The 22077-nt window shown below is 41.3% G+C and overlaps 1 protein-coding gene across 2 annotated transcripts in view; it reads right to left on the bottom strand.

The window, feature by feature from the left end:
• The window catches only part of ap1g1 (adaptor related protein complex 1 subunit gamma 1), a 29889-nt gene that overhangs the window by 7532 nt on the left and 280 nt on the right, over positions 1 to 22077 (bottom strand). The window contains exons 1-17 of one of the 2 annotated variants that reach the window (XM_080763759.1): positions 21486 to 22070; positions 14179 to 14382; positions 13950 to 14074; positions 11855 to 11996; positions 10455 to 10551; positions 8692 to 8768; positions 6418 to 6513; positions 6223 to 6303; positions 5692 to 5790; positions 5315 to 5370; positions 5080 to 5193; positions 4799 to 4939; positions 1806 to 1860; positions 1570 to 1692; positions 1363 to 1452; positions 866 to 990; positions 40 to 144 (exon numbers count right to left, since the gene is read on the bottom strand). In XM_080763759.1, coding sequence (XP_080619885.1) covers positions 40 to 144; positions 866 to 990; positions 1363 to 1452; positions 1570 to 1692; positions 1806 to 1860; positions 4799 to 4939; positions 5080 to 5193; positions 5315 to 5370; positions 5692 to 5790; positions 6223 to 6303; positions 6418 to 6513; positions 8692 to 8768; positions 10455 to 10551; positions 11855 to 11996; positions 13950 to 14074; positions 14179 to 14379 — 1727 coding nt within the window. In that variant the 5' untranslated portion in view covers positions 14380 to 14382; positions 21486 to 22070. Of the gene's footprint in view, positions 1 to 39; positions 145 to 865; positions 991 to 1362; positions 1453 to 1569; positions 1693 to 1805; positions 1861 to 4798; positions 4940 to 5079; positions 5194 to 5314; positions 5371 to 5691; positions 5791 to 6222; positions 6304 to 6417; positions 6514 to 8691; positions 8769 to 10454; positions 10552 to 11854; positions 11997 to 13949; positions 14075 to 14178; positions 14383 to 21485; positions 22071 to 22077 lie in introns of those variants that run through there. The other variant, XM_080763758.1, reaches the window with a different exon arrangement.

Here is a 22077-nt window from a genome sequence, read left to right as displayed (position 1 = left end):
CACGATAGGAATACGAAGGAGAAGGCGACGCTGCCTCACCTCATGTGGTCGTATTTCTTGAAAAGTGCGTTGTACTCCACAGCCCTCTGCTGCAACTCCACATCGATGCTGCTGCCATATATCGACACCACTTTTTTGATTCGGCTGAAAAAGGAAATTAGAACGTCAGTGAAACGGTATTCCCTGCCTTACAGCAAATGGATGATGGGTTATAAAAAAATAACTTCGTTAATATATCATTTTTCGTTTTTTATTTTTATACTTTGTTTTATTTTATGTTTTGTTTTATTTTATTTAACTAGAAAATGTAAGAAAAATGAGAAAATGTAAAAAAAAACGAAGAGTCATATTCTCTGTCTGTGAAAATGACATGTCATACTCTTTGAATAAAATTTATATATATCATTTTTCCCAACTGAAATTATAAAACAAAAAAAGAAAAAAGGTACTTTGTAATCACTTGCACTCTAACAAGGCGTATGTGCACTAGACACTTTAATTTGTACCATCCTTGATACAACGGGACAATTTAACGCATTTTGGGGCGGGAACCCCTTTTGGTGTTTTAAAGCATTATGTTATAACGTTAGCTATTGAAAAATAGCAGACCTACAAGCAACCTACAACGTTTTTAACTCAAATCTTTGCTTCTGAGGGGTCCCTGGAACAACATATTTTCAGATGGGGGGTCGGCGGGCCAATTACATATTATAATTTGTGGGGTCCTTGACATGAAATATTGAGCACCACTGACGTAGAAACATGAGGTATTTTAGAAAACCGTCAGAATTTATAAGGCTTTTTTTTCCTTTTCTCGACGTCAGGCCTAAATGGGTTAAGACGAATGTTAAAAGTCCACACTTACTTTACACTGCTGAAGCGAGTGGACAACTTCATGATTGCAGTGAGAGAGTAACCCCGGGTAACAGGAGTGGACAGGTTGGACACCAGTAGTCCTTCCAATACATCCAGAACCTCATCCTCTGTTACCTAGACGGAGCACAGAGGACACAACATACTGATGCAGGTCTGCTGAAACATTGCCTGAGTGGCAGGGCTTTTCTTAACCCTAACCAAAGTATTGGTTGTGGTGGGAGCAGTCCGTTGGCAGACATGGGTTGCAAATTCAGTCTTTGAAAACAGATATAATCATTAAGGAAAGTTTATGCGTACACCACGTACTACTATGTAAACTCTTAATTCCTATTTTCCAGCCATTCAGTTGCAATTTATTTTTAAATAATTTGGGGACCCCCTCGAGGGGTCGCGACCCACGGGTTGAGAACCCCTGGGCTATAATCACAAACAGGCCAATTTGTGTTTACCGTATTTGTTATTTTGACTGAGATTCTGAATGTATACCTGAATGGGTTCTTCCTCTTCACATTGCCCAGACACCAGCAAGTCTCCATACTCTCCTATGCACCAAGATGACACCTGCACTAGGGGTTGCTACAGACACAGAGAAACACATTTGTTGTACTTTTTGAAGCTTTTAACAACACAAATCTACAACTGGCCCGTCATGTCATGCTGCACACATTCTGCGAACACGGACAGTTGGCTGACCTGCGAGATGTCATCCAGCAGGGCTTTGTAGAGCCTCTGTACGGTGTAGGCGTGCATCTCTACGCTGTTGGTGATGAGCTGGATGAGGTTAGGAACTGAATCGTCTCGCACGTAGCTCCCCGCCTGTGGGAAAGATCAGGACAGATTGCAGAGAGTGTAGAGGGCTAGTGTACAACAGTATGCTTAAAAAGGGGTCCAATGGTATTGCATTGGTGTCGTCACAAAGGTATACATACTGTCGTCAGGACTCTCATGATGGTGTCTATGTGCCATCTTTTCGAAGGAGCATACCTGAAAAACAGAATATACAGTGGTTAACAATTGATAGACACTGAATGAGAATAAGGTAAATGCTGTCCAAATGTACACTGAATGAGAATAAGGTAAATGCTGTCCAAATGTACACTGAATGAGAATAAGGTAAATGCTGTCCAAATGTACACTGAATGAGAATAAGGTAAATGCTGTCCAAATGTACACTGAATGAGAATAAGGTAAATGCTGTCCAAATGTACACTGAATGAGAATAAGGTAAATGCTGTCCAAATGTACACTGAATGAGAATAAGGTTAAATGCTGTCCAAATGTACACTGAATGAGAATAAGGTTAAATGCTGTCCAAATGTACACTGAATGAGAATAAGGTAAATGCTGTCCAAATGTACACTGAATGAGAATAAGGTTAAATGCTGTCCAAATGTACACTGAATGAGAATAAGGTTAAATGCTGTCCAAATGTACACTGAATGAGAATAAGGTTAAATGCTGTCCAAATGTACACTGAATGAGAATAAGGTAAATGCTGTCCAAATGTACACTGAATGAGAATAAGGTAAATGCTGTGCAAATGTACACTGAATGAGAATAAGGTTAAATGCTGTCCAAATTTCAGACGACCACTCATTTATTCCTCATAGCATTTGAAAAGCTTGGCCAATAAGAAATAACGTTTAAAATAGAAAAATAAATGTGCACATTGCTCCCAGATCTGTGCAGTGATTCCAGGCCTGCGGGCCATTATGGGGATATTGCAAGTGGGCCCCAAATAATTGGCAATATTGATTCATTGATAATGATTTTTTTTCTTTAAAACTGATTTATTAAAAAATAAAAACACACATTAACTGCCAGGTATTAATTCATAAATGAATCTGCCACCACCAGTGATTCTACCTTATTTTGACCCACGGAACCCATGATGTGGACACATGGATAACATTGCAGTGGACCTGACCCCATAATAATATGCAATGCAGTGTTTTTGTTGTTTTTTGATTTTTCATTTCATTTTTGCTCTTCATTGCGGCGCCTGCAGTGTTATTGTCCATTGCCTTAATTTTTTACCAGCTGTTTTAGACTAGCAGAGGCGCCTCTTAACAGGAAGAGTCTACTAGGGTCAGGTGATCCATCAGGTGTTTGAAGGTGTGCCTGTGTAGTTCCCTTTGTCTCAAGGCTATATATAAAAATATGACATGGCACGTGCCATTGACGCACCTGTGGAGGCAAACCAGGGCCAGAAGTTCGATTCAACACGTTGTAAGTAAGTCGGTGACAGCCGGCCGGGTGGACAAACATTATTATTTAATGATTGTGTAATGATCCAGTTTAGGATAATAAAAGAGATATCATAGATTGATTGTTCAAATCTGACTGTCAATTTTAGACAGTCTCCTGAAAACAAGTCCTTACTTATAAACCTACTCTGTGCTCTTTACATATCTCAATAAACGTATAGCGTGCATGTCTTAACCCATTCTGAACGGGAACCCGTTTTGGTGTTGGCATCATGTTATGCTTTAGCTATTGAAAAATAGCAGATCTACAAGCTCATAGCGCGCCACCGAGTGGCGCGCTACGAGCTTGTAGGTCTGCTATTTTTGAAAAATCAAAGAACGACTGACATTTTTATAATCCGATCTCAGGTCAGAATGGGTTAATCAGACCAGTGTGTGTCCAGTGGAAACCTCGTATGAATCTGATCTCAGGTCAGAATGGGTTAAAGCAAGGCAGCAGAATGTGTGGCGTTTCTTTTTTCTTCCCCTGAACCTCCTTCTTCAAACGTATTCATTCATATTCATTCATGTCCATTCCATCAAACGTTCGGCTCCAGTTTGCCTCACAGTGAAACGAGAAGAAAGTACTAAATCGCCTTTCCTTCTTTACATATTTGTCTAACTAAGAATCAATGGTGGCAATCTGTTAAATTAACTATGATCTAGTGTGCAAAATTCTAAGTAGTCGGGCTACTGGTGTTCATTCACCTCACACAGTTTGGTCAGTCTATATCTGATTAATGCTTCTAAATCATCCACAACTCACCCATTGAAGTATTGACAGACAAAATGTAAGGTTGATGACGATGACATTACATGACACTAGTTATACTGTGCTTTTGAGTTATTTCTAGGGGTGTATCAGTACAGTACACTAAAACCAGTAAGGGGGGGGAAACCATAGACAGATAAACGTAGAGGCCCTCTGAGGCACCACTGAGGTGTCACAATTGAAGGCACAATTTCCTTGAGATTCCTTGCAAAGCATTTGCCTTCATTGAGCAGCTTCCTCGTGCGTAACATACTGTAAGTCCCGGAAAAGACGCGCTGTGATTGGCCAGTAGTCATTTGAGTGACAGCGAGAGACATGGAGGAGTCGCATGAGTGACGCCACTTGGGCAGCGACGTGACAAATGCCTTCAGCACTTCTAAATAACCCATTCTGACCTGAGATCAGATTCATACGAGGTTTCCACTGGACACACACTGGGTCTGATGAACCCATTCTGACCTGAGATCAGATTTTAAAAAATGTCAGTCGCTCTTCGATTTTTCAAAAAATAGCAGACCTACAAGCTCGTATCGCGCCACTCGGTGGCGCGCTATGAGCTTGTAGATCTGCTATTTTTCAACAGCTAAAGCATAACATGATGCCATAACACCAAAATGGGTTCCCGTTCAGAATGGGTTAATGTATTCTGTTAGTAATCTAATCCCCGCTGGCTCTGATGTTCTGTTGGTGTATTAATAACTGTGTTTGTTTGTCTTGTATTGTAATGTATTGTCATGAAAAAATAAGCCTTCAGCACTGCACTTCCGCCTTCATTGGGATACACGACGTCGCTCCAATGAACTGCAACGGCCAGTGAGGCATCTATTTTTTATGATATCTACAGTATGGGGGAAAACCAGGTGAATAGAATACAGTGCAGCATCTCTGTGAGATGGACTCTTACTTCTCTGCAGCGAGGAAGACTCCTGAAGCACAGTCCGCTTTGAATTCTGGGTCACACGAGTCAAGGAAGTAGAGCAGCTCCTTCATCATGCCTCGGATGTTGTTGCCGTTCACCAAAGCAAAGCTTAGCTCCATCGCACGCCTGGGACGGGAGTACAAAGGGACAGAAACGGCTCAAAACTCACTACGATGTGACACATAGCAAGCTTGTAGATAGTCTATTTTATTAATGATGTTATGACCGGTTAAATTGCCAAGACACCAGTGTTCTGTGATCCTCACCTCTTGATGGACACATCCAGGTCTTTTAAACAATCCACGATGGTGCTCCGATGCCTCTGCACCGCATTGTGATCCGTTTGTACCGTCTTCAGTAGGGACGTCAACGCCACATATCTGAAAAGGGGGCACGTCACAAAACATAACCTTCACAACAAAGCCAGAGCTGGGTATTTGTGCTTCTTAAGTGATGAGGTGGGCAAAGGCTATTATTTGGAAGGCTATAAAAGTAACTTGCCTAATATTTTTATCATTGTTAAGAAGGAAGCGTCCCAGTATGTTAATTGCCAACACCTGCAAAACAGAGAAAATGCTTTTTTTACCATATGAAATATATTTTTCTCATTAGTCAGTCATAGGGGTGCCATGTATATATAAATATATACCGTTGCCTTTTCACAACCTTAGTCACAATGCATACTGGTAAATGTAAACACAGATGGGAAGGCAATATGAGCGAAAATAAAAAAGATTTCTCCATCAATATAGAACGATTTAATATTTTTTACTTCACTCTACTACATGGGGAATCAGTAATGATTGCATATATCCACAAAACATATTGAACCTTTTAACAGAACATACATTTTGTAAAGGGGAAACAAATTAACTCACCCTCAGTCCACTCTCCGATTTGATGTCCATTATAGTGAGAACCGTCTCATAAAGGATTGCATTGCCTACATTTTTACTCGTCTCTGTGTTGGTTGCAACCTTTAGAAGAATGAAAGCAATCCCAGAGTCAGAACTACCATTCGGTTAGAGAGGCTTTCGTTTTAACCACAGTGTCAAACTTCAACTCAAGTAAGAAAGCGATCACACAACGCTGGTATACCAACAGGAGCCAACCAACCAAAGACAATAGGATGGACAATATTACTGGAGAAATATACGTCATGGAAAAACTACCATTCATACTCGGACTGCAAGAGGATAAGTTTGACAATAAGTTGGAAAGTGAGATCTCTTCCTTCAGCCCATTGCCAATGTATGAGGAATTCAAATATTGTATTCATAGATCGTGCTGATCTGTAATATGTGAAAAATGCAGCCCTTTGTTCCATTTTTTTGTCTTTGTTTTGTTTCTTCTCTTTGCCGTTCATGTTTTTATTTTTTTTATTAAGTGGAAAAAACTTGAACTCTAACCTGTGCAAGGATATCGTTCATCGCTTCACTCGAATCGTCATCACTCTTGCCAAGAATCCGCAGTAGTCTCAATATCCGCACCTTAATTTAGCAGAAAGCGTCAGCAGTGTCAAGTGTTGTCAGGCTAAAAGCTAGATACAAAGAAATGTCATATAGCTCCCAATCAAGTCACAGATTAAATGTTTCAAGTCTTACCTGCAGGAAGGGGTCACTGATGCCAGACACATCATGCTCAGGAGAGTATCCAGACATGATTAGGTTCTTCAGAATTCTCACCAACTGTGGAACCAGCTACAAGAAGGTGAACAACAGGAGAGCAGAGTGTCAAAAGCCTTTGTATCTCTAACCTCCAAGGAATATTCTGTAGGCAGGTATTTTTTAGTAGTTAGGTAAATATGTGTTGAGGCTTAGGGGACATATTTTGAGAATTGAGAATTTTGTAGAATTGACATACTGTAATTTCACTATTGTATGAAAGCATGTTACTTGTTGAGGTGAGGTTAATGAATCAAAACCTTGATTGTAATGAACATTGGTTTAGACTGTTTTGCTTTTAGAAACAGAATCTGACAAACTGGATCTGGCTGTAATAATGCTGCTGTATTGATATAAAAATACCAAGATTATACAAGAGTTTGGTAAGCTTGCCAGATGATGTGGATGTAATCTACATATTAGCGTTTCATTAAATGCCAGAGCAAAACTCATTCAAACTACTATTCCACCCTTTATAATAATGTAAAGGTATACTCCATTTTGAAGTTCCAAAAACAGGTTTTCAGGATAACCAAGAGAAAAAAAGATCTCCCAGCACCCACCCTAAAGCCTTAAAGGGCCACTTCACCCCTTTTCAACCTGCTTTCATATGATTGGTCCTCAGTAATGTTCATGATAAAATACTACAATTCTTTTCTACTCAGTCTGTATCTCATAGGAGGGCTGTGGGCAGTTCAGAAACCCGCTGGTGAATTCAAACTAATAGAAACTGCAGGCTTACTATTCACGATAATAAAAATCTAAATACGTTTGTGGACGGGTTTCTGAACTGCCCACAGCCCTCCTATGAGACACAGACTGAGTAGAAAAAGAAATGTGGTATTGTATCATGAACATTAGTGAGGCCCAATTATATGAAGATAAGTTCAAAAGTGGTGAAGTGGTCCTTAACATTTCATTATAATTCTTTGCTGGCCAAACTCTTGCGAATCGTCAACTAAAAACATCACAAATAAACAATCCTATGACGTTACACATAGGATATCCTCTGACAACGACAGATACAGTATAGATTATCTGTGCCAAGTGAAAACTCCTTGTGTGTGATCAATATACCCATCACATCCTTTCATTACAATTTTACAAAACGGTGATCAAATGAAGTACACAGAAGAGGAACAATGAAACCGTGACAATAGTGAGACAAGTCTGACAAATGGACCAAAATAAATTAAAACTCTTCTGTATAATCCCAAAAAGAACAAAAACAATAATGATCACTGTAAAAGTCAAGGAGATTAACCCATTTTAGGCGGGAACCCCTTTTGGTGTTTTAAACATTATGTTATAATTTAGCTATTGAAAAATGGCAGATCTACAAGCTCATAGCGTGGCGCGCTACGAGCTTGTAGGTCTGCTATTTTTGAAGAATCGTGAAAATGTGCCTCAAATTTGGAATATATTTTTAACTCAAATCTTTGCTTCTGGGGAGGTCCCTGGAAAAACATATTTTCAGATGGGGGTCGGAGGCCAATTACAGATACTTTTTGGGGTCCTTGACATGAATTATTGAGTCGATATAGGCCTAGAAACATAGGTATTTCAGAAAACTGTCAGGATTTAGAAGACTTTTTTTTTCTCCAGGCCTAAATGGGTTAAAAGAAAAAAGTTTAAATAAGAAATGACATTACTGGACACGGGTTCGATTACATCTATGGTGACTGTGGTGGGGGTGATTACTCGTTACAGCATGCACCAGCTATGGAATCAGAACGTACTCTTACCTTCTCATTCTAACACAATGCAGGGGTTGTAACAAAGACAAATGACAGAAAAAATATGAGGTAGATGTTAGGGAGGGGAAAACTGGAAATCATTCACTTTCAGAGAGCTTAAAGCAAGGTTTGCGATCATGGGAACATGATGTGGGCCTTCTGGTGCAAAGATCTGTTTGTTTTGTCACAGCTAGTAAGGGAGGAGAGGTTCAATAAGCAGTTGAGAAACAGGGGAGAGAGAGAGACAGCGGAAAGGAGATAACGACTGAGACATACTTTGAACGTAGAGGATACCTTGGGGCCAAAGAATGCAATCCAAGGCACAAAAAAGTAAAAACAAGTCTTTCTTAGCTATACCGAAAGGGAAATGTACAAGTAGAAAGAGAGAGAGAATGATGTGGTGTGACCAGAAGACAAATGTTTCTTAATTAATTCCCTGCATCCTTTAACAAAAAATAATAATAAGTTCAATCCTTACCTTTCTGAAGTGGGAGAGCATGTCAGGACTTCTTTCACACATTTCAGTGAGTAAGACAACAGATGTGTGGAGAACACCTGAGGGAACAAAGCAGAGAACTTTAGGATCAAAGCATCTTTATCCCATTCTGACCGGGAACCCGTTTTGGTGTTGGCATCATGTTATGCTTTAGCTATTGAAAAATAGCAGATCTACAAGCTCATAGCGCGCCACCGAGTGGCGCGCTACGAGCTTGTAGGTCTGCTATTTTTGAAAAATCAAAGAACGACTGGCATTTTTAGAATCTGATCTCAGGTCAGAATGGGTTAATCAGACCAGTGTGTGTCCAGTGGAAACCTCGTATGAATCTGATCTCAGGTCAGAATGGGTTATTTGGGGTACCGTTTGTCTCCTTTCACTTTCTTGCCATACCTACCGGTCTGAAATGATTAGCCCATTGACTAAACTTTAGTCAATGGGCTAATCATTTCAGACAGGGAGAAAGTGACGCAGGCGTCTGGATCAGCGACGTGTCTGTACATGAGGGGCTCTGAAGAAGCCGACCTCTAGTCGCCCGCGGGCGTGTGCACGAAACAAGTACACGCGTGACAATTTCACAGGACCGTGCCAGCTTGTTTCAATGCCCCTGAACTTCTCCGCAAGTCCAAAATAATCACCCGAGAGCAGTCGATTGCTGTCTGAGACGACCTTTAAGACTCACGGTTTACTTGAAATTTACGAAGAACTGTAGTTTGTTGAAACTGAATGATGGCGATATGGTGGTCCTTTAACTGGGCTATCTGAGATCCAAACCAAATATTGAAGGACGTTGTCTGTGGTATCGAAAGGACGATTTATAAACTAGAAAAAAGCTCCGCCAGGTCAGGTAGCTTATTGTGGGCCAGCAATGTTTGGAATTCGAATATGAAAAATCGGACGGATGCATGTTCAAATATGTTCCTCACCGTAGTGTGAATAATATGCGCGCCTGCGTTCATGATTTGCAGCATTTTGTTAAAAACGGGTCACACCTGCATATACTAGATCTTAGCCAATCATTGTGAGAAATCAAACCGATCCATCTTGATTACATGACTATAGAGATGCATCAGCTATTTTCCGTGTACGACACAGACTTTTTTAGGCCGTCAGCTGTACCGATACCTCTGCTGTATGTCAAAATTGCAAAGCCATTAGTGATGCGCGTAGTATCTGAAACAGTGTCACAAATCACTTTGACAAGAGCACAGCCATTTCCTTACTGTCAAAACATCGATATTTGCCTTTGATACGTCTATTCATTGTGGGGTACAGAGTACAGACAAGGCCCAGAGCTTATGACAGACTCATTAATCCCACCGTCCTCTGTAAAGGACACCACAAGAGGGGAGATCGGCTGCATAGCTATTCTCTGCAAGGCACGAGAGACAGAAAACAGCGGCGAACGTGTGCATTATGTTTGTGCAGGACAGGGACAGAGGGAGGACAGGACAGGGACACAGAGACAGAAAGACAGACGAGACGAGAGACAGAAAACAGCGGTGAACGTGTGCATTATGTTTGCAGGACAGAGACAGAAAGACAGACAGACGAGACGAGACAGAAAACAGCAGTGAACGTGTGGCATTATGTTTGTGCAGGACAGGGACAGAGGGAGGACAGGACAGGGACACAGAGACAGACGAGATGAGAGACAGAAAACAGCAGTGAACGTGTTGCATTATGTTTGGACAGAGACACAGACACCATAAACCGTTGGATGCCGACAGTCCCTTGAGCCTCACCGTGGTTCTTCTCGCTCAGCAGGTTTTTTGTAGCTGGAAGGAACATTTCCATCAGTTCCGGAACCTTCCTGATGACGTGAACTGCACACAACGCCGCCTGTAGATCACATTTAAATGTATTCCAAACAATCAATGAGAGCGACGTCCTCCGAGCAATTTCACTTTGGTAAACACTATTCTAGTTTTTTTTTTTTTCACTGTTTTGTTTATTCAAGATTCAGGGTATACAGTAAATCAAATGACAGTATATGTGACACACCCATATGAAACATATAAAAGATAACAAAATGTTGTGAGTCCATACACAAAATATTGTGGTAGCATAAAATAAAAATAAAATAAAATAAAAAGTTGCATAGTCCTATGCTAACATGGAAGCGACACTAATACAAACCACATAACCTGAATCAAGTTTTGAAACAAAAACAAGACAAACGTATGACAAGACAAGACAACATGGCATGGTCATTGGTCACCCAAAACATAATAGACGTGGTAGTGCATCCACACATGGCTCCTAATAATAAATATATACTGAACAACCCAGCTGCGTCGGGAATCTACAGTAGCATGCTCAGATCCAGGATTAAACTCATTCAATCTGGAATTGCTTGGAACTGCAAGTTATTTACTAGTGCCACTATTCTAGTTTTTAAGACGCATGACTTGAGAAGCCAAAATCAGCTTTCATTTGAATACAAGTTTAGTCATGTGTCTATAAACATATCACTCACTCCGTTAAGTATTGAGGAGTCAATAATCATATTTCTAGACACAAATTATTCAGTGATGCCTGTACTTGCAGATTTTATTTGCCCAGTTTTGTTCATATGCTTATGTAACGCTAAAAAATTAATATGACTGATCCATGCAATCTCCGCCATTATTTGTAGGCTAAACAAAGAGACACTAGTAGTAGCCTAATGCGGCCACTGATATGACCAAGAAGACTTTACGGCTGTTGAAGAAGCCATATAAAATGTAGCCTATATTTATTTGGTTATTTCATTGTTTTGAACATAGTTAAATTCAAGAGACTAAAAGGAGTCGCTGGATTCATTGCAGACTTAATAAGCAGGCTACAGTTGACTGTGCTACAATATGGCTTGGAAACAGACTGCATTGAACATTTTAGACGTGCAATGCTTGCCCATAGTAAGAGTAACGACTTCAAGGACTTGAACGGGTGTTGAAAAGCCGGTCGGTAGGCTACTTTTTGTTTTTGTGTTTTTATATACTGTATTGTACGGGTTGGGCTCCCTTGGTGGGGCGGGCGGGTTATGAAAGAAATCACTACTGGCTATGAGTAGACTATGAGTGATGCTTCCCCAAAAAGCTAATTTTGTTGTCAACCACCACCTCTGCACAATTTGTCAAACAACATGGTGGGTGAGACTTACCTTTTTCCTCAGGTAAGAGTTGGATGTTTTGAGCAGCTTCTCCACTTCCCCAGCCAGGTCACGGCACATCTCTGAGGAACCCATACAGCCCAGGGTACACAAGGCCAGGCCCTGGACATATTGTGTGCTGTGATTCAGATCACTGGGGTAGGAACGGAGAGACAGACAAGCCAGGGAGTTATGTGGAGCAATGTAGATAAAGAAGGGAAGATATGGTATAAGGAGTAGAAAGGAAAGAGCTATTGTTCTTCAGAAGAAAAGGTTTGTGATAAAGAGGTTAGTGAGCTTGGCAGGTTTTGGGGTGGTTGCCATCAGTGCACACTGCAAGATCTGTGGAAGGAACAGAATACCAACTCTGTGTAATCAGTTTCTGTGTAACCACACCTCTTATCGTTCCTCTCCCACATTACAAACAAGAAAGCATTCCTGCAGTGGCTCAGGAGGGAGAGTGGACGTTTGGGAATGGGAAGGAACAATCCAGTGGCTCAGGAGGTAGAGTGGACGTTTGGGAATGGGATGGAACAATCCAGTGGCTCAGGAGGGAGAGTGGACGTTTGGGAATGGGATGGAACAATCCAGTGGCTCAGGAGGGAGAGTGGACGTTTGGGAATGGGAAGGAACAATCCAGTGGCTCAAGAGGTAGAGTGGACGTTTGGGAATGGGAAGGAACAATCCAGTGGCTCAAGAGGTAGAGTGGACGTTTGGGAATGGGAAGGAACAATCCAGTGGCTCAGGAGGTAGAGTGGACGTTTGGGAATGGGATGGAACAATCCAGTGGCTCAGGAGGGAGAGTGGACGTTTGGGAATGGGATGGAACAATCCAGTGGCTCAGGAGGGAGAGTGGACGTTTGGGAATGGGAAGGAACAATCCAGTGGCTCAGGAGGGAGAGTGGACGTTTGGGAATGGGAAGGAACAATCCAGTGGCTCAGGAGGTAGAGTGGACGTTTGGGAATGGGATGGAACAATCCAGTGGCTCAGGAGGGAGAGTGGACGTTTGGGAATGGGATGGAACAATCCAGTGGCTCAGGAGGGAGAGTGGACGTTTGGGAATGGGAAGGAACAATCCAGTGGCTCAAGAGGGAGAGTGGACGTTTGGGAATGGGAAGGAACAATCCAGTGGCTCAAGAGGTAGAGTGGACGTTTGGGAATGGGAAGGAACAATCCAGTGGCTCAAGAGGTAGAGTGGACGTTTGGGAATGGGAAGGAACAATCCAGTGGCTCAGGAGGGAGAGTGGACGTTTGGGAATGGGAAGGAACAATCCAGTGGCTCAAGAGGGAGAGTGGACGTTTGGGAATGGGATGGAACAATCCAGTGGCTCAGGAGGGAGAGTGGACGTTTGGGAATGGGATGGAACAATCCAGTGGCTCAGGAGGTAGAGTGGACGTTTGGGAATGGGATGGAACAATCCAGTGGCTCAGGAGGTAGAGTGGACGTTTGGGAATGGGAAGGAACAATCCAGTGGCTCAGGAGGGAGAGTGGACGTTTGGGAATGGGATGGAACAATCCAGTGGCTCAGGAGGTAGAGTGGACGTTTGGGAATGGGATGGAACAATCCAGTGGCTCAGGAGGTAGAGTGGACGTTTGGGAATGGGATGGAACAATCCAGTGGCTCAGGAGGTAGAGTGGACGTTTGGGAATGGGAAGGAACAATCCAGTGGCTCAAGAGGTAGAGTGGACGTTTGGGAATGGGATGGAACAATCATCGGCGCCCTGTGTTAGTGACACCGACACTGAACCTCCAAGTTCTCCTGATGAGCAGATTGGTGCCATTAACCGATTTTGGACTGAGGTTGATTAAAAAATAGGCTTCTAAATCCCAATTTTTTTCTGAAAAACCCATGTTTCTTTCTATGTCAGTGGTCCTTAACCTTTCATGTCAAGGACCACCTGAATTATCTCCATTGGGCCACGGACCCCCCCCATCTCAAAATATGTAGTTTCAGGGATCGCCCAGAAGCCAATATTTTAGTTAATGCAATGCAATGCACCTTGTAAAGCAATTTACACAATACAATAAATACACAGTTTTACTAATTATTACAGATAGAGGAATATAATGCAATAAATGCATTGAAGGACCGTCTTCCTCTTACTTCTTGATGCAATTTGTCATTAGTAGATGGACATCCTGCCTCTCGTCCAACAGTAGCATGGCTCCCAGGTAGCCTATCCGCTTGTCAGTGAACTTCTGGGATGCAATCAGCTTCAGGCATTCCAACTGGAAAATGACACGTCGGATAATATTAAGAACACAGGCTTTTCCTCACAGGATGTCCTCAACAAAATACATTACGACTCGACTACATAAACAGTTACACACACCTGTCCAAAGTGTGCCGGGTAACCCAACATGTGCATATAAAGCAGCTTTGCCACATTTCTACAGCGGTACGTGTTGTCCTCCTCTCTGAAGGACGAGCGTATGGCAGCGCACTCCTTCTGGATCATCTCCCGTTCCTCTGCCTGGGTCCGAGCCGTCCGGATGGTCCGGATCAGCTCCCGGAGTCTGATCGGAGCTGGCATCCTCTGGAAACGCAGAGAAAAGGGTTGGCACTCATGACCTTGACAGCAACACAGAATCCCTGATGAATCGCTTACAATAAGAAAAAACGAAAATGGCACATCAAGGCAATAGATGTGCCATGTGTACACTTGTGTTTTGTTAGGACAAAAAATAAACAATGAATTTAAAAAGCAAACCCAGCTGCATTATCCAACAGTCGCACAACAAACAAGCGTTTTTGAAGTAACCACATGGATTACAATTTAGGCATTTAGCAGACGTTCTTAATCCAGAGCGATTTACAGTAAGCAAGAACAAAAAAACATGATAATACATAAAATACTGGAATATCTATACCAGTAAAACGATGTAAGCTTAAGAACCTAACACCAGTAAGACGCCTAGAAGCTTTAGGGCGAGGTCGCGTGCACCTAGGTGACAGCAGACTGCCTGACGAGCGCTGTGGGGGGGGGGGGGGGGGGGGGGTCAGATCAACATATGGAATGAATTCTGTACTGGCCATATATGGAGCATGTCTTGAGTTTGATGTGGTCATATCAACATATGGAATGTCAGAACAGGTCAGCTCCATTGGAGATCTAAGATATTACATCTATAGAGTACCTGGACATGGTTTACATTGTGGAATGTAGGAAGTGTGAGGCTTTCCTCATGCATTGTTCTTGCATACCATTACAGGTGGCAGTTGGGCTACATTATATGGTAGAAGGAAGTGAAGGTGCAAAGAATTCCTTATTTTTTTAAATTAACATATTAGCCAACTATTTGTTGAGCAATATGGTAGTTAGTAAGACTAAGATCCAATCCATTCTGCAAATATTTCAACCTAAACAAAAGAGGCATTTTTGACAGCCTGTGTGGAGAGGGAACGGAAGGTGAATTTCTAGGTGAAATTCTATTCCTTACAGAGGAGCAACTAACCAGCACTATGAAATATTAATATGCAGGACACAACATGCATGGTGGCTAGATTAAATTATCTTGCATCTACCCGCTTCTTCTAAAAGCTAGAATGTCATTATAAATGTCAATGATTTCTGGTGTAACATTAGGACAATATAAGAGACGCACTGTACACATTTTGCTGATAAAGTTGAAGTGTGACCCAAGTTGGAATAGGCATCATGTTAAAATTGCATTAAAGTTGTCCAAAAAGCTACTTTTTAAAATCAGTCTAGTTAATAGTCTAGTAATCAGGAATCAATAGTGCAGTCAGTGATTACGATGTTGATAAAAGTGCTTAGTTGATAAAAGTCTTAAAATATACACCAGCTAGATACATCTGTGAAATAGGTTCCCATCAACGTGTATCAATATTACTGCTGTAAAATAAGCTGTAAATAATAGCAGTGTAATATGTGCCATGGCATGTATCAATGTTAGGATTCACAGGATCATTTAAAAATGTGTTTTGCGAAAATCCACTTGTTGGTGGCGCTATAACAGGCCAATATGAAAAGTTTGGGATATATTCCTCAGCCTAGTAGGAAGATCCGTGAAAGATTTCATGTAAATTGCACGCTGCGTTCATGATTCGAGGCTTTTTGTTCAAAACGGGCCAATCCTGCAAACTTTGAAAGCCAATGTTAGCCAATTAGGATGGAATATGAAATATCGGACAGATCCGGCTTGAACACATGACTATGAACCTCTGCCCCAAAATTTGGGGCATCTCTGTTGGCATCCAGGGAGTGCGTGTGTAAAATTTGGCATCGACCGGGTTAACGGTGCCCGCGATTAACAACAGACGGTGGTGCAGACCACAGAGTACAAAACATACTCTCTCCCCATGCCTTCGGCCTGGTGGAGACAATAAAACATACTCTCTCCCCATGCCTTCGGCCTGGTGGAGACAATAAAACATACTCTCACCCCATGCCTTCGGCCTGGTGGAGACAAGAATTGGTCGTCAGTGTCACTACTAATGCTCATTATAAGATGCTACCATTTGTTTTACGCGTCTCAGAGAAGGGCTGTGGAGCGTGAACAGTACAGTAACAGAAGGGCTGTGGAGCGTGAACAGTACAGTAACTCTCCTAACAATGACATCATCGATGGGGAATCCAAACTAATAGAAATGGCAGGCTCTCACTTCCTGGAAAGGTAGCATGCCATAATCGAAGGTTTGGAAGCCAATGTTCTGGCATTCATAAAACAAAGAAATATATATCTTTTTTTTTTAAATAACTGCCTAGCAATGATGTTACTGGTAGACGGATGTATGAAGTGCAGGACAGGTGTCCTCTGAGACACAGCGAGGAGACAAAAACAAAGCGTATAATGAGCATCAGTGAGGATCCAATTACCGTAATATGAACGGTGAAGTGGTCCTTTAGTTGCATTGTACTGTACAAAATGACAGTTTCTACATATTTTCAGTTAATTGCCCAGCCCGCCCCTATCCTGTCCTACATCATACTCACTATGCCATGACCAGGCAGAATTATTGCTGGAGGTGGCTCTCCATAAAGTGATGCTTCATGGCTTCCCGTTTCACAGAAGCCTTTTATCTAGTAGCATGCAGCACATAATTAAGCTCAACAGCAAGTGGGACTATGGTAATTACTTGCTGAACAAAGCCATTTCTTTAACATCCAACCAGCTCAGAGTTGAAGTGGATGTTGGTACAAGAAGAAAAAAAATAAAAGAATGCACTTGTTAATGGAAAAGAGCCAAGGGGTTGTTAGTTACATAGACACTATGACATAAATGTTCTGTCCCTTCTTGTCTTTAACCCATTCTGACCTGAGATCAGATTCATACGAGGTTTCCACTGGACACACACTGGTCTGATTTACCCATTCTGACCTGAGATCAGATTCATACGAGGTTTCCACTGGACACACACTGGTCTGATTTACCCATTCTGACCTGAGATCAGATTCTATAAAAATGTCAGTCGTTCTTCGATTTTTCAAAAATAGCAGACCTACAAGCTCGTAGCGCGCCACTCGGTGGCGCGCTATGAGCTTGTAGGTCTGCTATTTTTCAATAGCTAAAGCATAACATGATGCTAACACCAAAACGGGTTCCCGTTCAGAATGGGTTAAAGTGAACCACATATTACAACACATTATCTTAGTTGTGGCAATTGAGAACCATCTTCCTCATCAAAAGTGATGTGCCACATTAAGTTGTTTAGAGAAGTTTAACTTCTCTACACACACACCGCCAGCCGGGCATGTCTCAGACTCTTAGCATCTCCTAAAAACACATTGACACATTATCAAGAACATTCAGTAAGCTACTGAAGGAGAATACATAAGTGAAGTGAGCGAAGAAAGGCCTGGTTTTAAATCACTGATCTCTTGATGAAGTAAGAATAATCCATAATCATCAAAGTAGGTCGGGCAGTGTATGTGTGTGTGTGTGTGTGTGTGTGTTAGCTGTGGTGACCACTGTCTCCCTCTTTGCCACTTTCTGTGCTCATAATCAAGTATGTATGTGCATATTAGATATGGTAAACTAAACACAGCCACCACTGAGAGCTTAGTAAAAACAGATTAAATTTCAATGCATCATTGCGATAACTCGCACATCGACATAATTAAGTCCTCTAGTCTACCGAACTACAACAACACAAAAGGCTTTTTCAAATTCTGCAACAGGTAGCATACTGTAACTATGGCAGGCCACAGTAAGGTGGATTAGGAGAAACCATAGGTGGGGGGAATGCCTGAGCTTGTTCAATGGTTGGCAGCAAGAGCCAAGAAAATATCACCAAGGTCATCAGCCTTCCTCAGTCGACTCTACTCTACAAGGACACAAAGAGCACTGTTCTACTGTAGCTTCACATTTCATAATTCAAGTCAACAGGTATACTACTATCATCAGTTGATCAATCTGTCAACAAGCATTAATACGATGACAATGTTGGCTACATACCCTACAGCCTACACCAACAGTACCGATGACTAATGGTTTTTTATGGTTTGTAAAAATTACAAACCGAAACCACAATATCATTCATTTACATTTCCTGCACTATTCTGCACTAGTAGCTGTAAAATGTTCCTAACAAGCTTGTCTTCTCTCCTGAGGTTTGATGAGGTAGGCTACATTGGCTTGTTGATCCTGACAACCAGTAGCAAGGGGAGAAAAAAAACCTTTCCCCTCCCTCCCACTCTTCAGCAGTCTGCTTATAGAGACACGGGTATTAGAGGGGAAGTGTCAAGAGAGTAAATCATAAGCAAGAAATGGTTGTGCTCAAGGTCAATAAATATTATGAGCATTTCCAATGAGATTTCCATGTGTGGATATCAATTATACACCAACTGCTGCCTTCTCTGGAGGAAAATGTGGCACTGCCGTCTATTTAGAGAGAACGAGAGATCATTACTTTTTCCTACAGTATGTTCCGGGTCATTGATCAGTTTGCCACTTGTTTTGTTGTTAGTGCTAAGCTGAGCACTCTGGGAGACATTTTAATCATAGCTATTATCAAAGGACACTATCCGTTAACAGCTCTTCAAGTGCTCTTTGCCGAGTAGCTGTAAACAGCAGTTTGGTCCATAAAACAAAACATTACTGAAAATGCAAATCAAATCTAAAAAAATATGTAACTTGTTCAAAACATTTATAATAAAAACCTACCGGTAGTTGACAGGTTGAATTTGCACTATTACCGGTAGTCTAGAGTTTACAAAACATTTAAAAAAAACACACATTTGCTCCCTTCCCCAGTTTGACAATGCTGCTGTAAACATAGGCTTCCTATACATTTTCTTTCAATAACTAAGTAGAAACAATGTCGATATGTGCAGCTATTTTTTTATTCTTGTATACTACCCGCCGCTCATAACCTGCCCAAGTTCGGGTTGGATGTGCATGTCTTTTATTGTGATATGAAGATATTGACACTGACACAAGATATTGACTTCCTAATAAAATAAATTAATTTTCTTTAAATTACATTGAAACTAAAAGTAGTATATTGTACCGGCATTCTTTTTCACTATTGAATATTACAGAATCTTTGCGTTTGATTATAACTTTCAAAATAAAACATAAAAAACACCAAAATATTGGTACCCACTACCCATAATGTATATTTTTGTAGCACAGACAATAACTCAAGATCAAGCACCATCTCTGAATAAGGGAAAATCTGTTCTTTCCACAAAATGTGTCCTGATCTAAAATCCTTGAACATTTAATGTGCAATGGGATTCAGATCAGGACCCATAGTACACCAATTCAGCATGGTCTCCTCATCCATTCTTGGGTGCTTTTTGATAGATTATCCTGCTAGAACACGCATGACGTGTGACAAGAAAGCTTTCTTAAACTGGGGTGCACTGTGCATGCCGTGCATGTTCTGCTTAAAATGCCTTGAAAGTATTTGATCATTAATGCCCTGCAGATTCAAGGCAACAGTACCTATGGCAGAAAAGCAACCCCAAGATAATGTGATTTATTTAAAAAAGCTAAAGCTCTATTTTTGTTTAATCTGTCCGAAGTACATTCTCGCAGTGTTGTGTTTAACTCATTTTAGCTCGTTTGCCTCTCATTACCATGTCCCTTCATCCAGAGATGTTGGATAGAGGCCCATGGGTCTTAAACTTCTTAATAATATTGGCAACAGGGGTCACATCACAGGAACATCAAGTTCCTTGGAGATAGCAACCTTTACATCCACCATGCTTAGCTATTATTACCCTAACCCTAACCCACTTCACAGCAGTGTGTATTTTTTTTCTTTTATAACTGGCTGCATGAGAGATAAATAAGATTATAAGAATTACAAGAACATTGTTAAGAACACCTGTAAGAACTAAATCAGAATACGCAACATTGGTATCATATTTTGTTCTGTTGCAAATAAAAGACTGATAATATGTCTTAATTTCAACACGTTTCAGCGTAAATACTAGTACATTATTTTAATAACATATGGGTACCAATATTTTTTTGGCCATGTGTGCAGTCAAGTCCTGCAAAAATGCAGAGCATAAATGACAAATTGATTATTTCTTATGCAAAAACATTAGCACTAAAAATGTTTAAATATTGTTATATGATAGTCTGGGTAGGGAAGGGAACAGCAACAACATTCCAACCTACTAGCCAATAATCAAGCTATAGTATAAAGCTATAATGTATTCAAGCTGTCTTGTTTTTCTTCCATATCAGAGAAATCTAAACCATGAATATAATCAAATGATTTTATGAGAATTTTGCAATAGTGTGGGCAACAATGTGTTTGGGACTGTCCCCTTAAAAAAATAAACCAACAAATTCATCTGTTTTATTTGCTGAAAAGTTATAAACAATGTCTGTGATATACATTACACCTGTAGCCTCATCTATTAGTTGAAATTGTTTTACAGCCCTAGATTTGTCAACACCGTTGAAAAAAACCTCTTATTAAGTCAGACAAACGAATTGTCAAGAGTTTCTTAATTTGGCCAGTGAGGTAAAATCTGCTCAAGTGACAATGAATGAGATCAACTTGATGCATAAGACTCAAGTATGTAGACATTATTTGAATGGTATCGTCATTCAATTCAAGTATGTTTTTTCATGACATAACTGTCTACAACAAGGGGGAAATGTTTTTGTTTTTTTTGGCATGGTGGGACAAATGACCAACAAGAAACAGCTATCGTTTACAGAGATATTTGAATCAAAACGAGTCAACGACTCCTGACTATTCCAATAACTCAAATCTGTCAAAATACGTATGCAAACTATGCATACAAGAGAAACAGCTCAGCTCCAATATGTCACTCACCTGCCTAGTGCCTAGACTTCCTCCTAGCGAGCATTGATGACTTCCTTACCAATCGGAGATGTTAATGACACCCAAGGAAGACAAAAAAAACATCTTCTGAAACTATAGCTAAACAAAAGCTTAAACCGATGTGGTACACAACTGCTCAGTACTGGTGGATACGTCAGCCACACGATAAACATTAACGCCAGAAACTGCTGCCAATCCCAAAAGTAACGATGCTAACGTTAGCTTCCTTGACCACCTTGACAGGAAGCTTTCTTCTAGAATGTGATGGAGGTTAGGTTACAATCCGGTGACTCTGCCAAAGTTATTCACCAATCCTAGATATATTTCACCAACCTAATGCAGTTCATGCAAACGATGTCTTACCTTGTCTTGGCAGGCAGCTTGGCTAAACGTCTGTGCTCAGGTTGAAGGAAAACGTTAAGGGCTGGCGTTACTGTGTGTACTAAGTCCAAAGAGGCCAATGCACTGACAGACAGAAAGAAAAAAGGCCGTTTCACACTATGGTCATCCTGACACCTGAACTTGATCGTCGATTGATCCTGACATGATGCAGCTCGAGGCCTCCGAAGTAAGGATTAGCCAGCTAGCATAGCATGGCTATGATGATTCCCATAAACACCAACACGTTAGCCTGCTAGCTAACTAGCTTCTTCTTAGCCGCGTACAACTCAACCGACCCCCAAACTACTACTGACAAGACAGACGGGGACCAATGTCCCGTCTGTTAGCTAGCTAGACAGCGCACGGGTATTCCGCGTAGTGCGTTGTCACATAAAACTGCGTCTCGGTGGAGTTCGTGTTAAAGCAACGACATCATCATCATCATCATCCACTACAACACATAACTCAGACGGCTCGGGTAAGCGTCTGTATGAGTGGTTAGCTCGGATGCTAAATGCTAAGCGCCGTTAGCCTAGCTGACAGAACAGACAACCAACCAACCCACCCCCGTCAG

Source organism: Protomyctophum bolini (assembly GCF_963924005.1).
Source record: "Protomyctophum bolini genome assembly, chromosome: 1".
Classification (NCBI taxonomy): Eukaryota; Metazoa; Chordata; class Actinopteri; order Myctophiformes; family Myctophidae; genus Protomyctophum; species Protomyctophum bolini.
The sequence above is the reverse complement of the archived record's forward strand: the minus strand, read 5'-3'. Positions and strand labels throughout refer to the sequence as shown.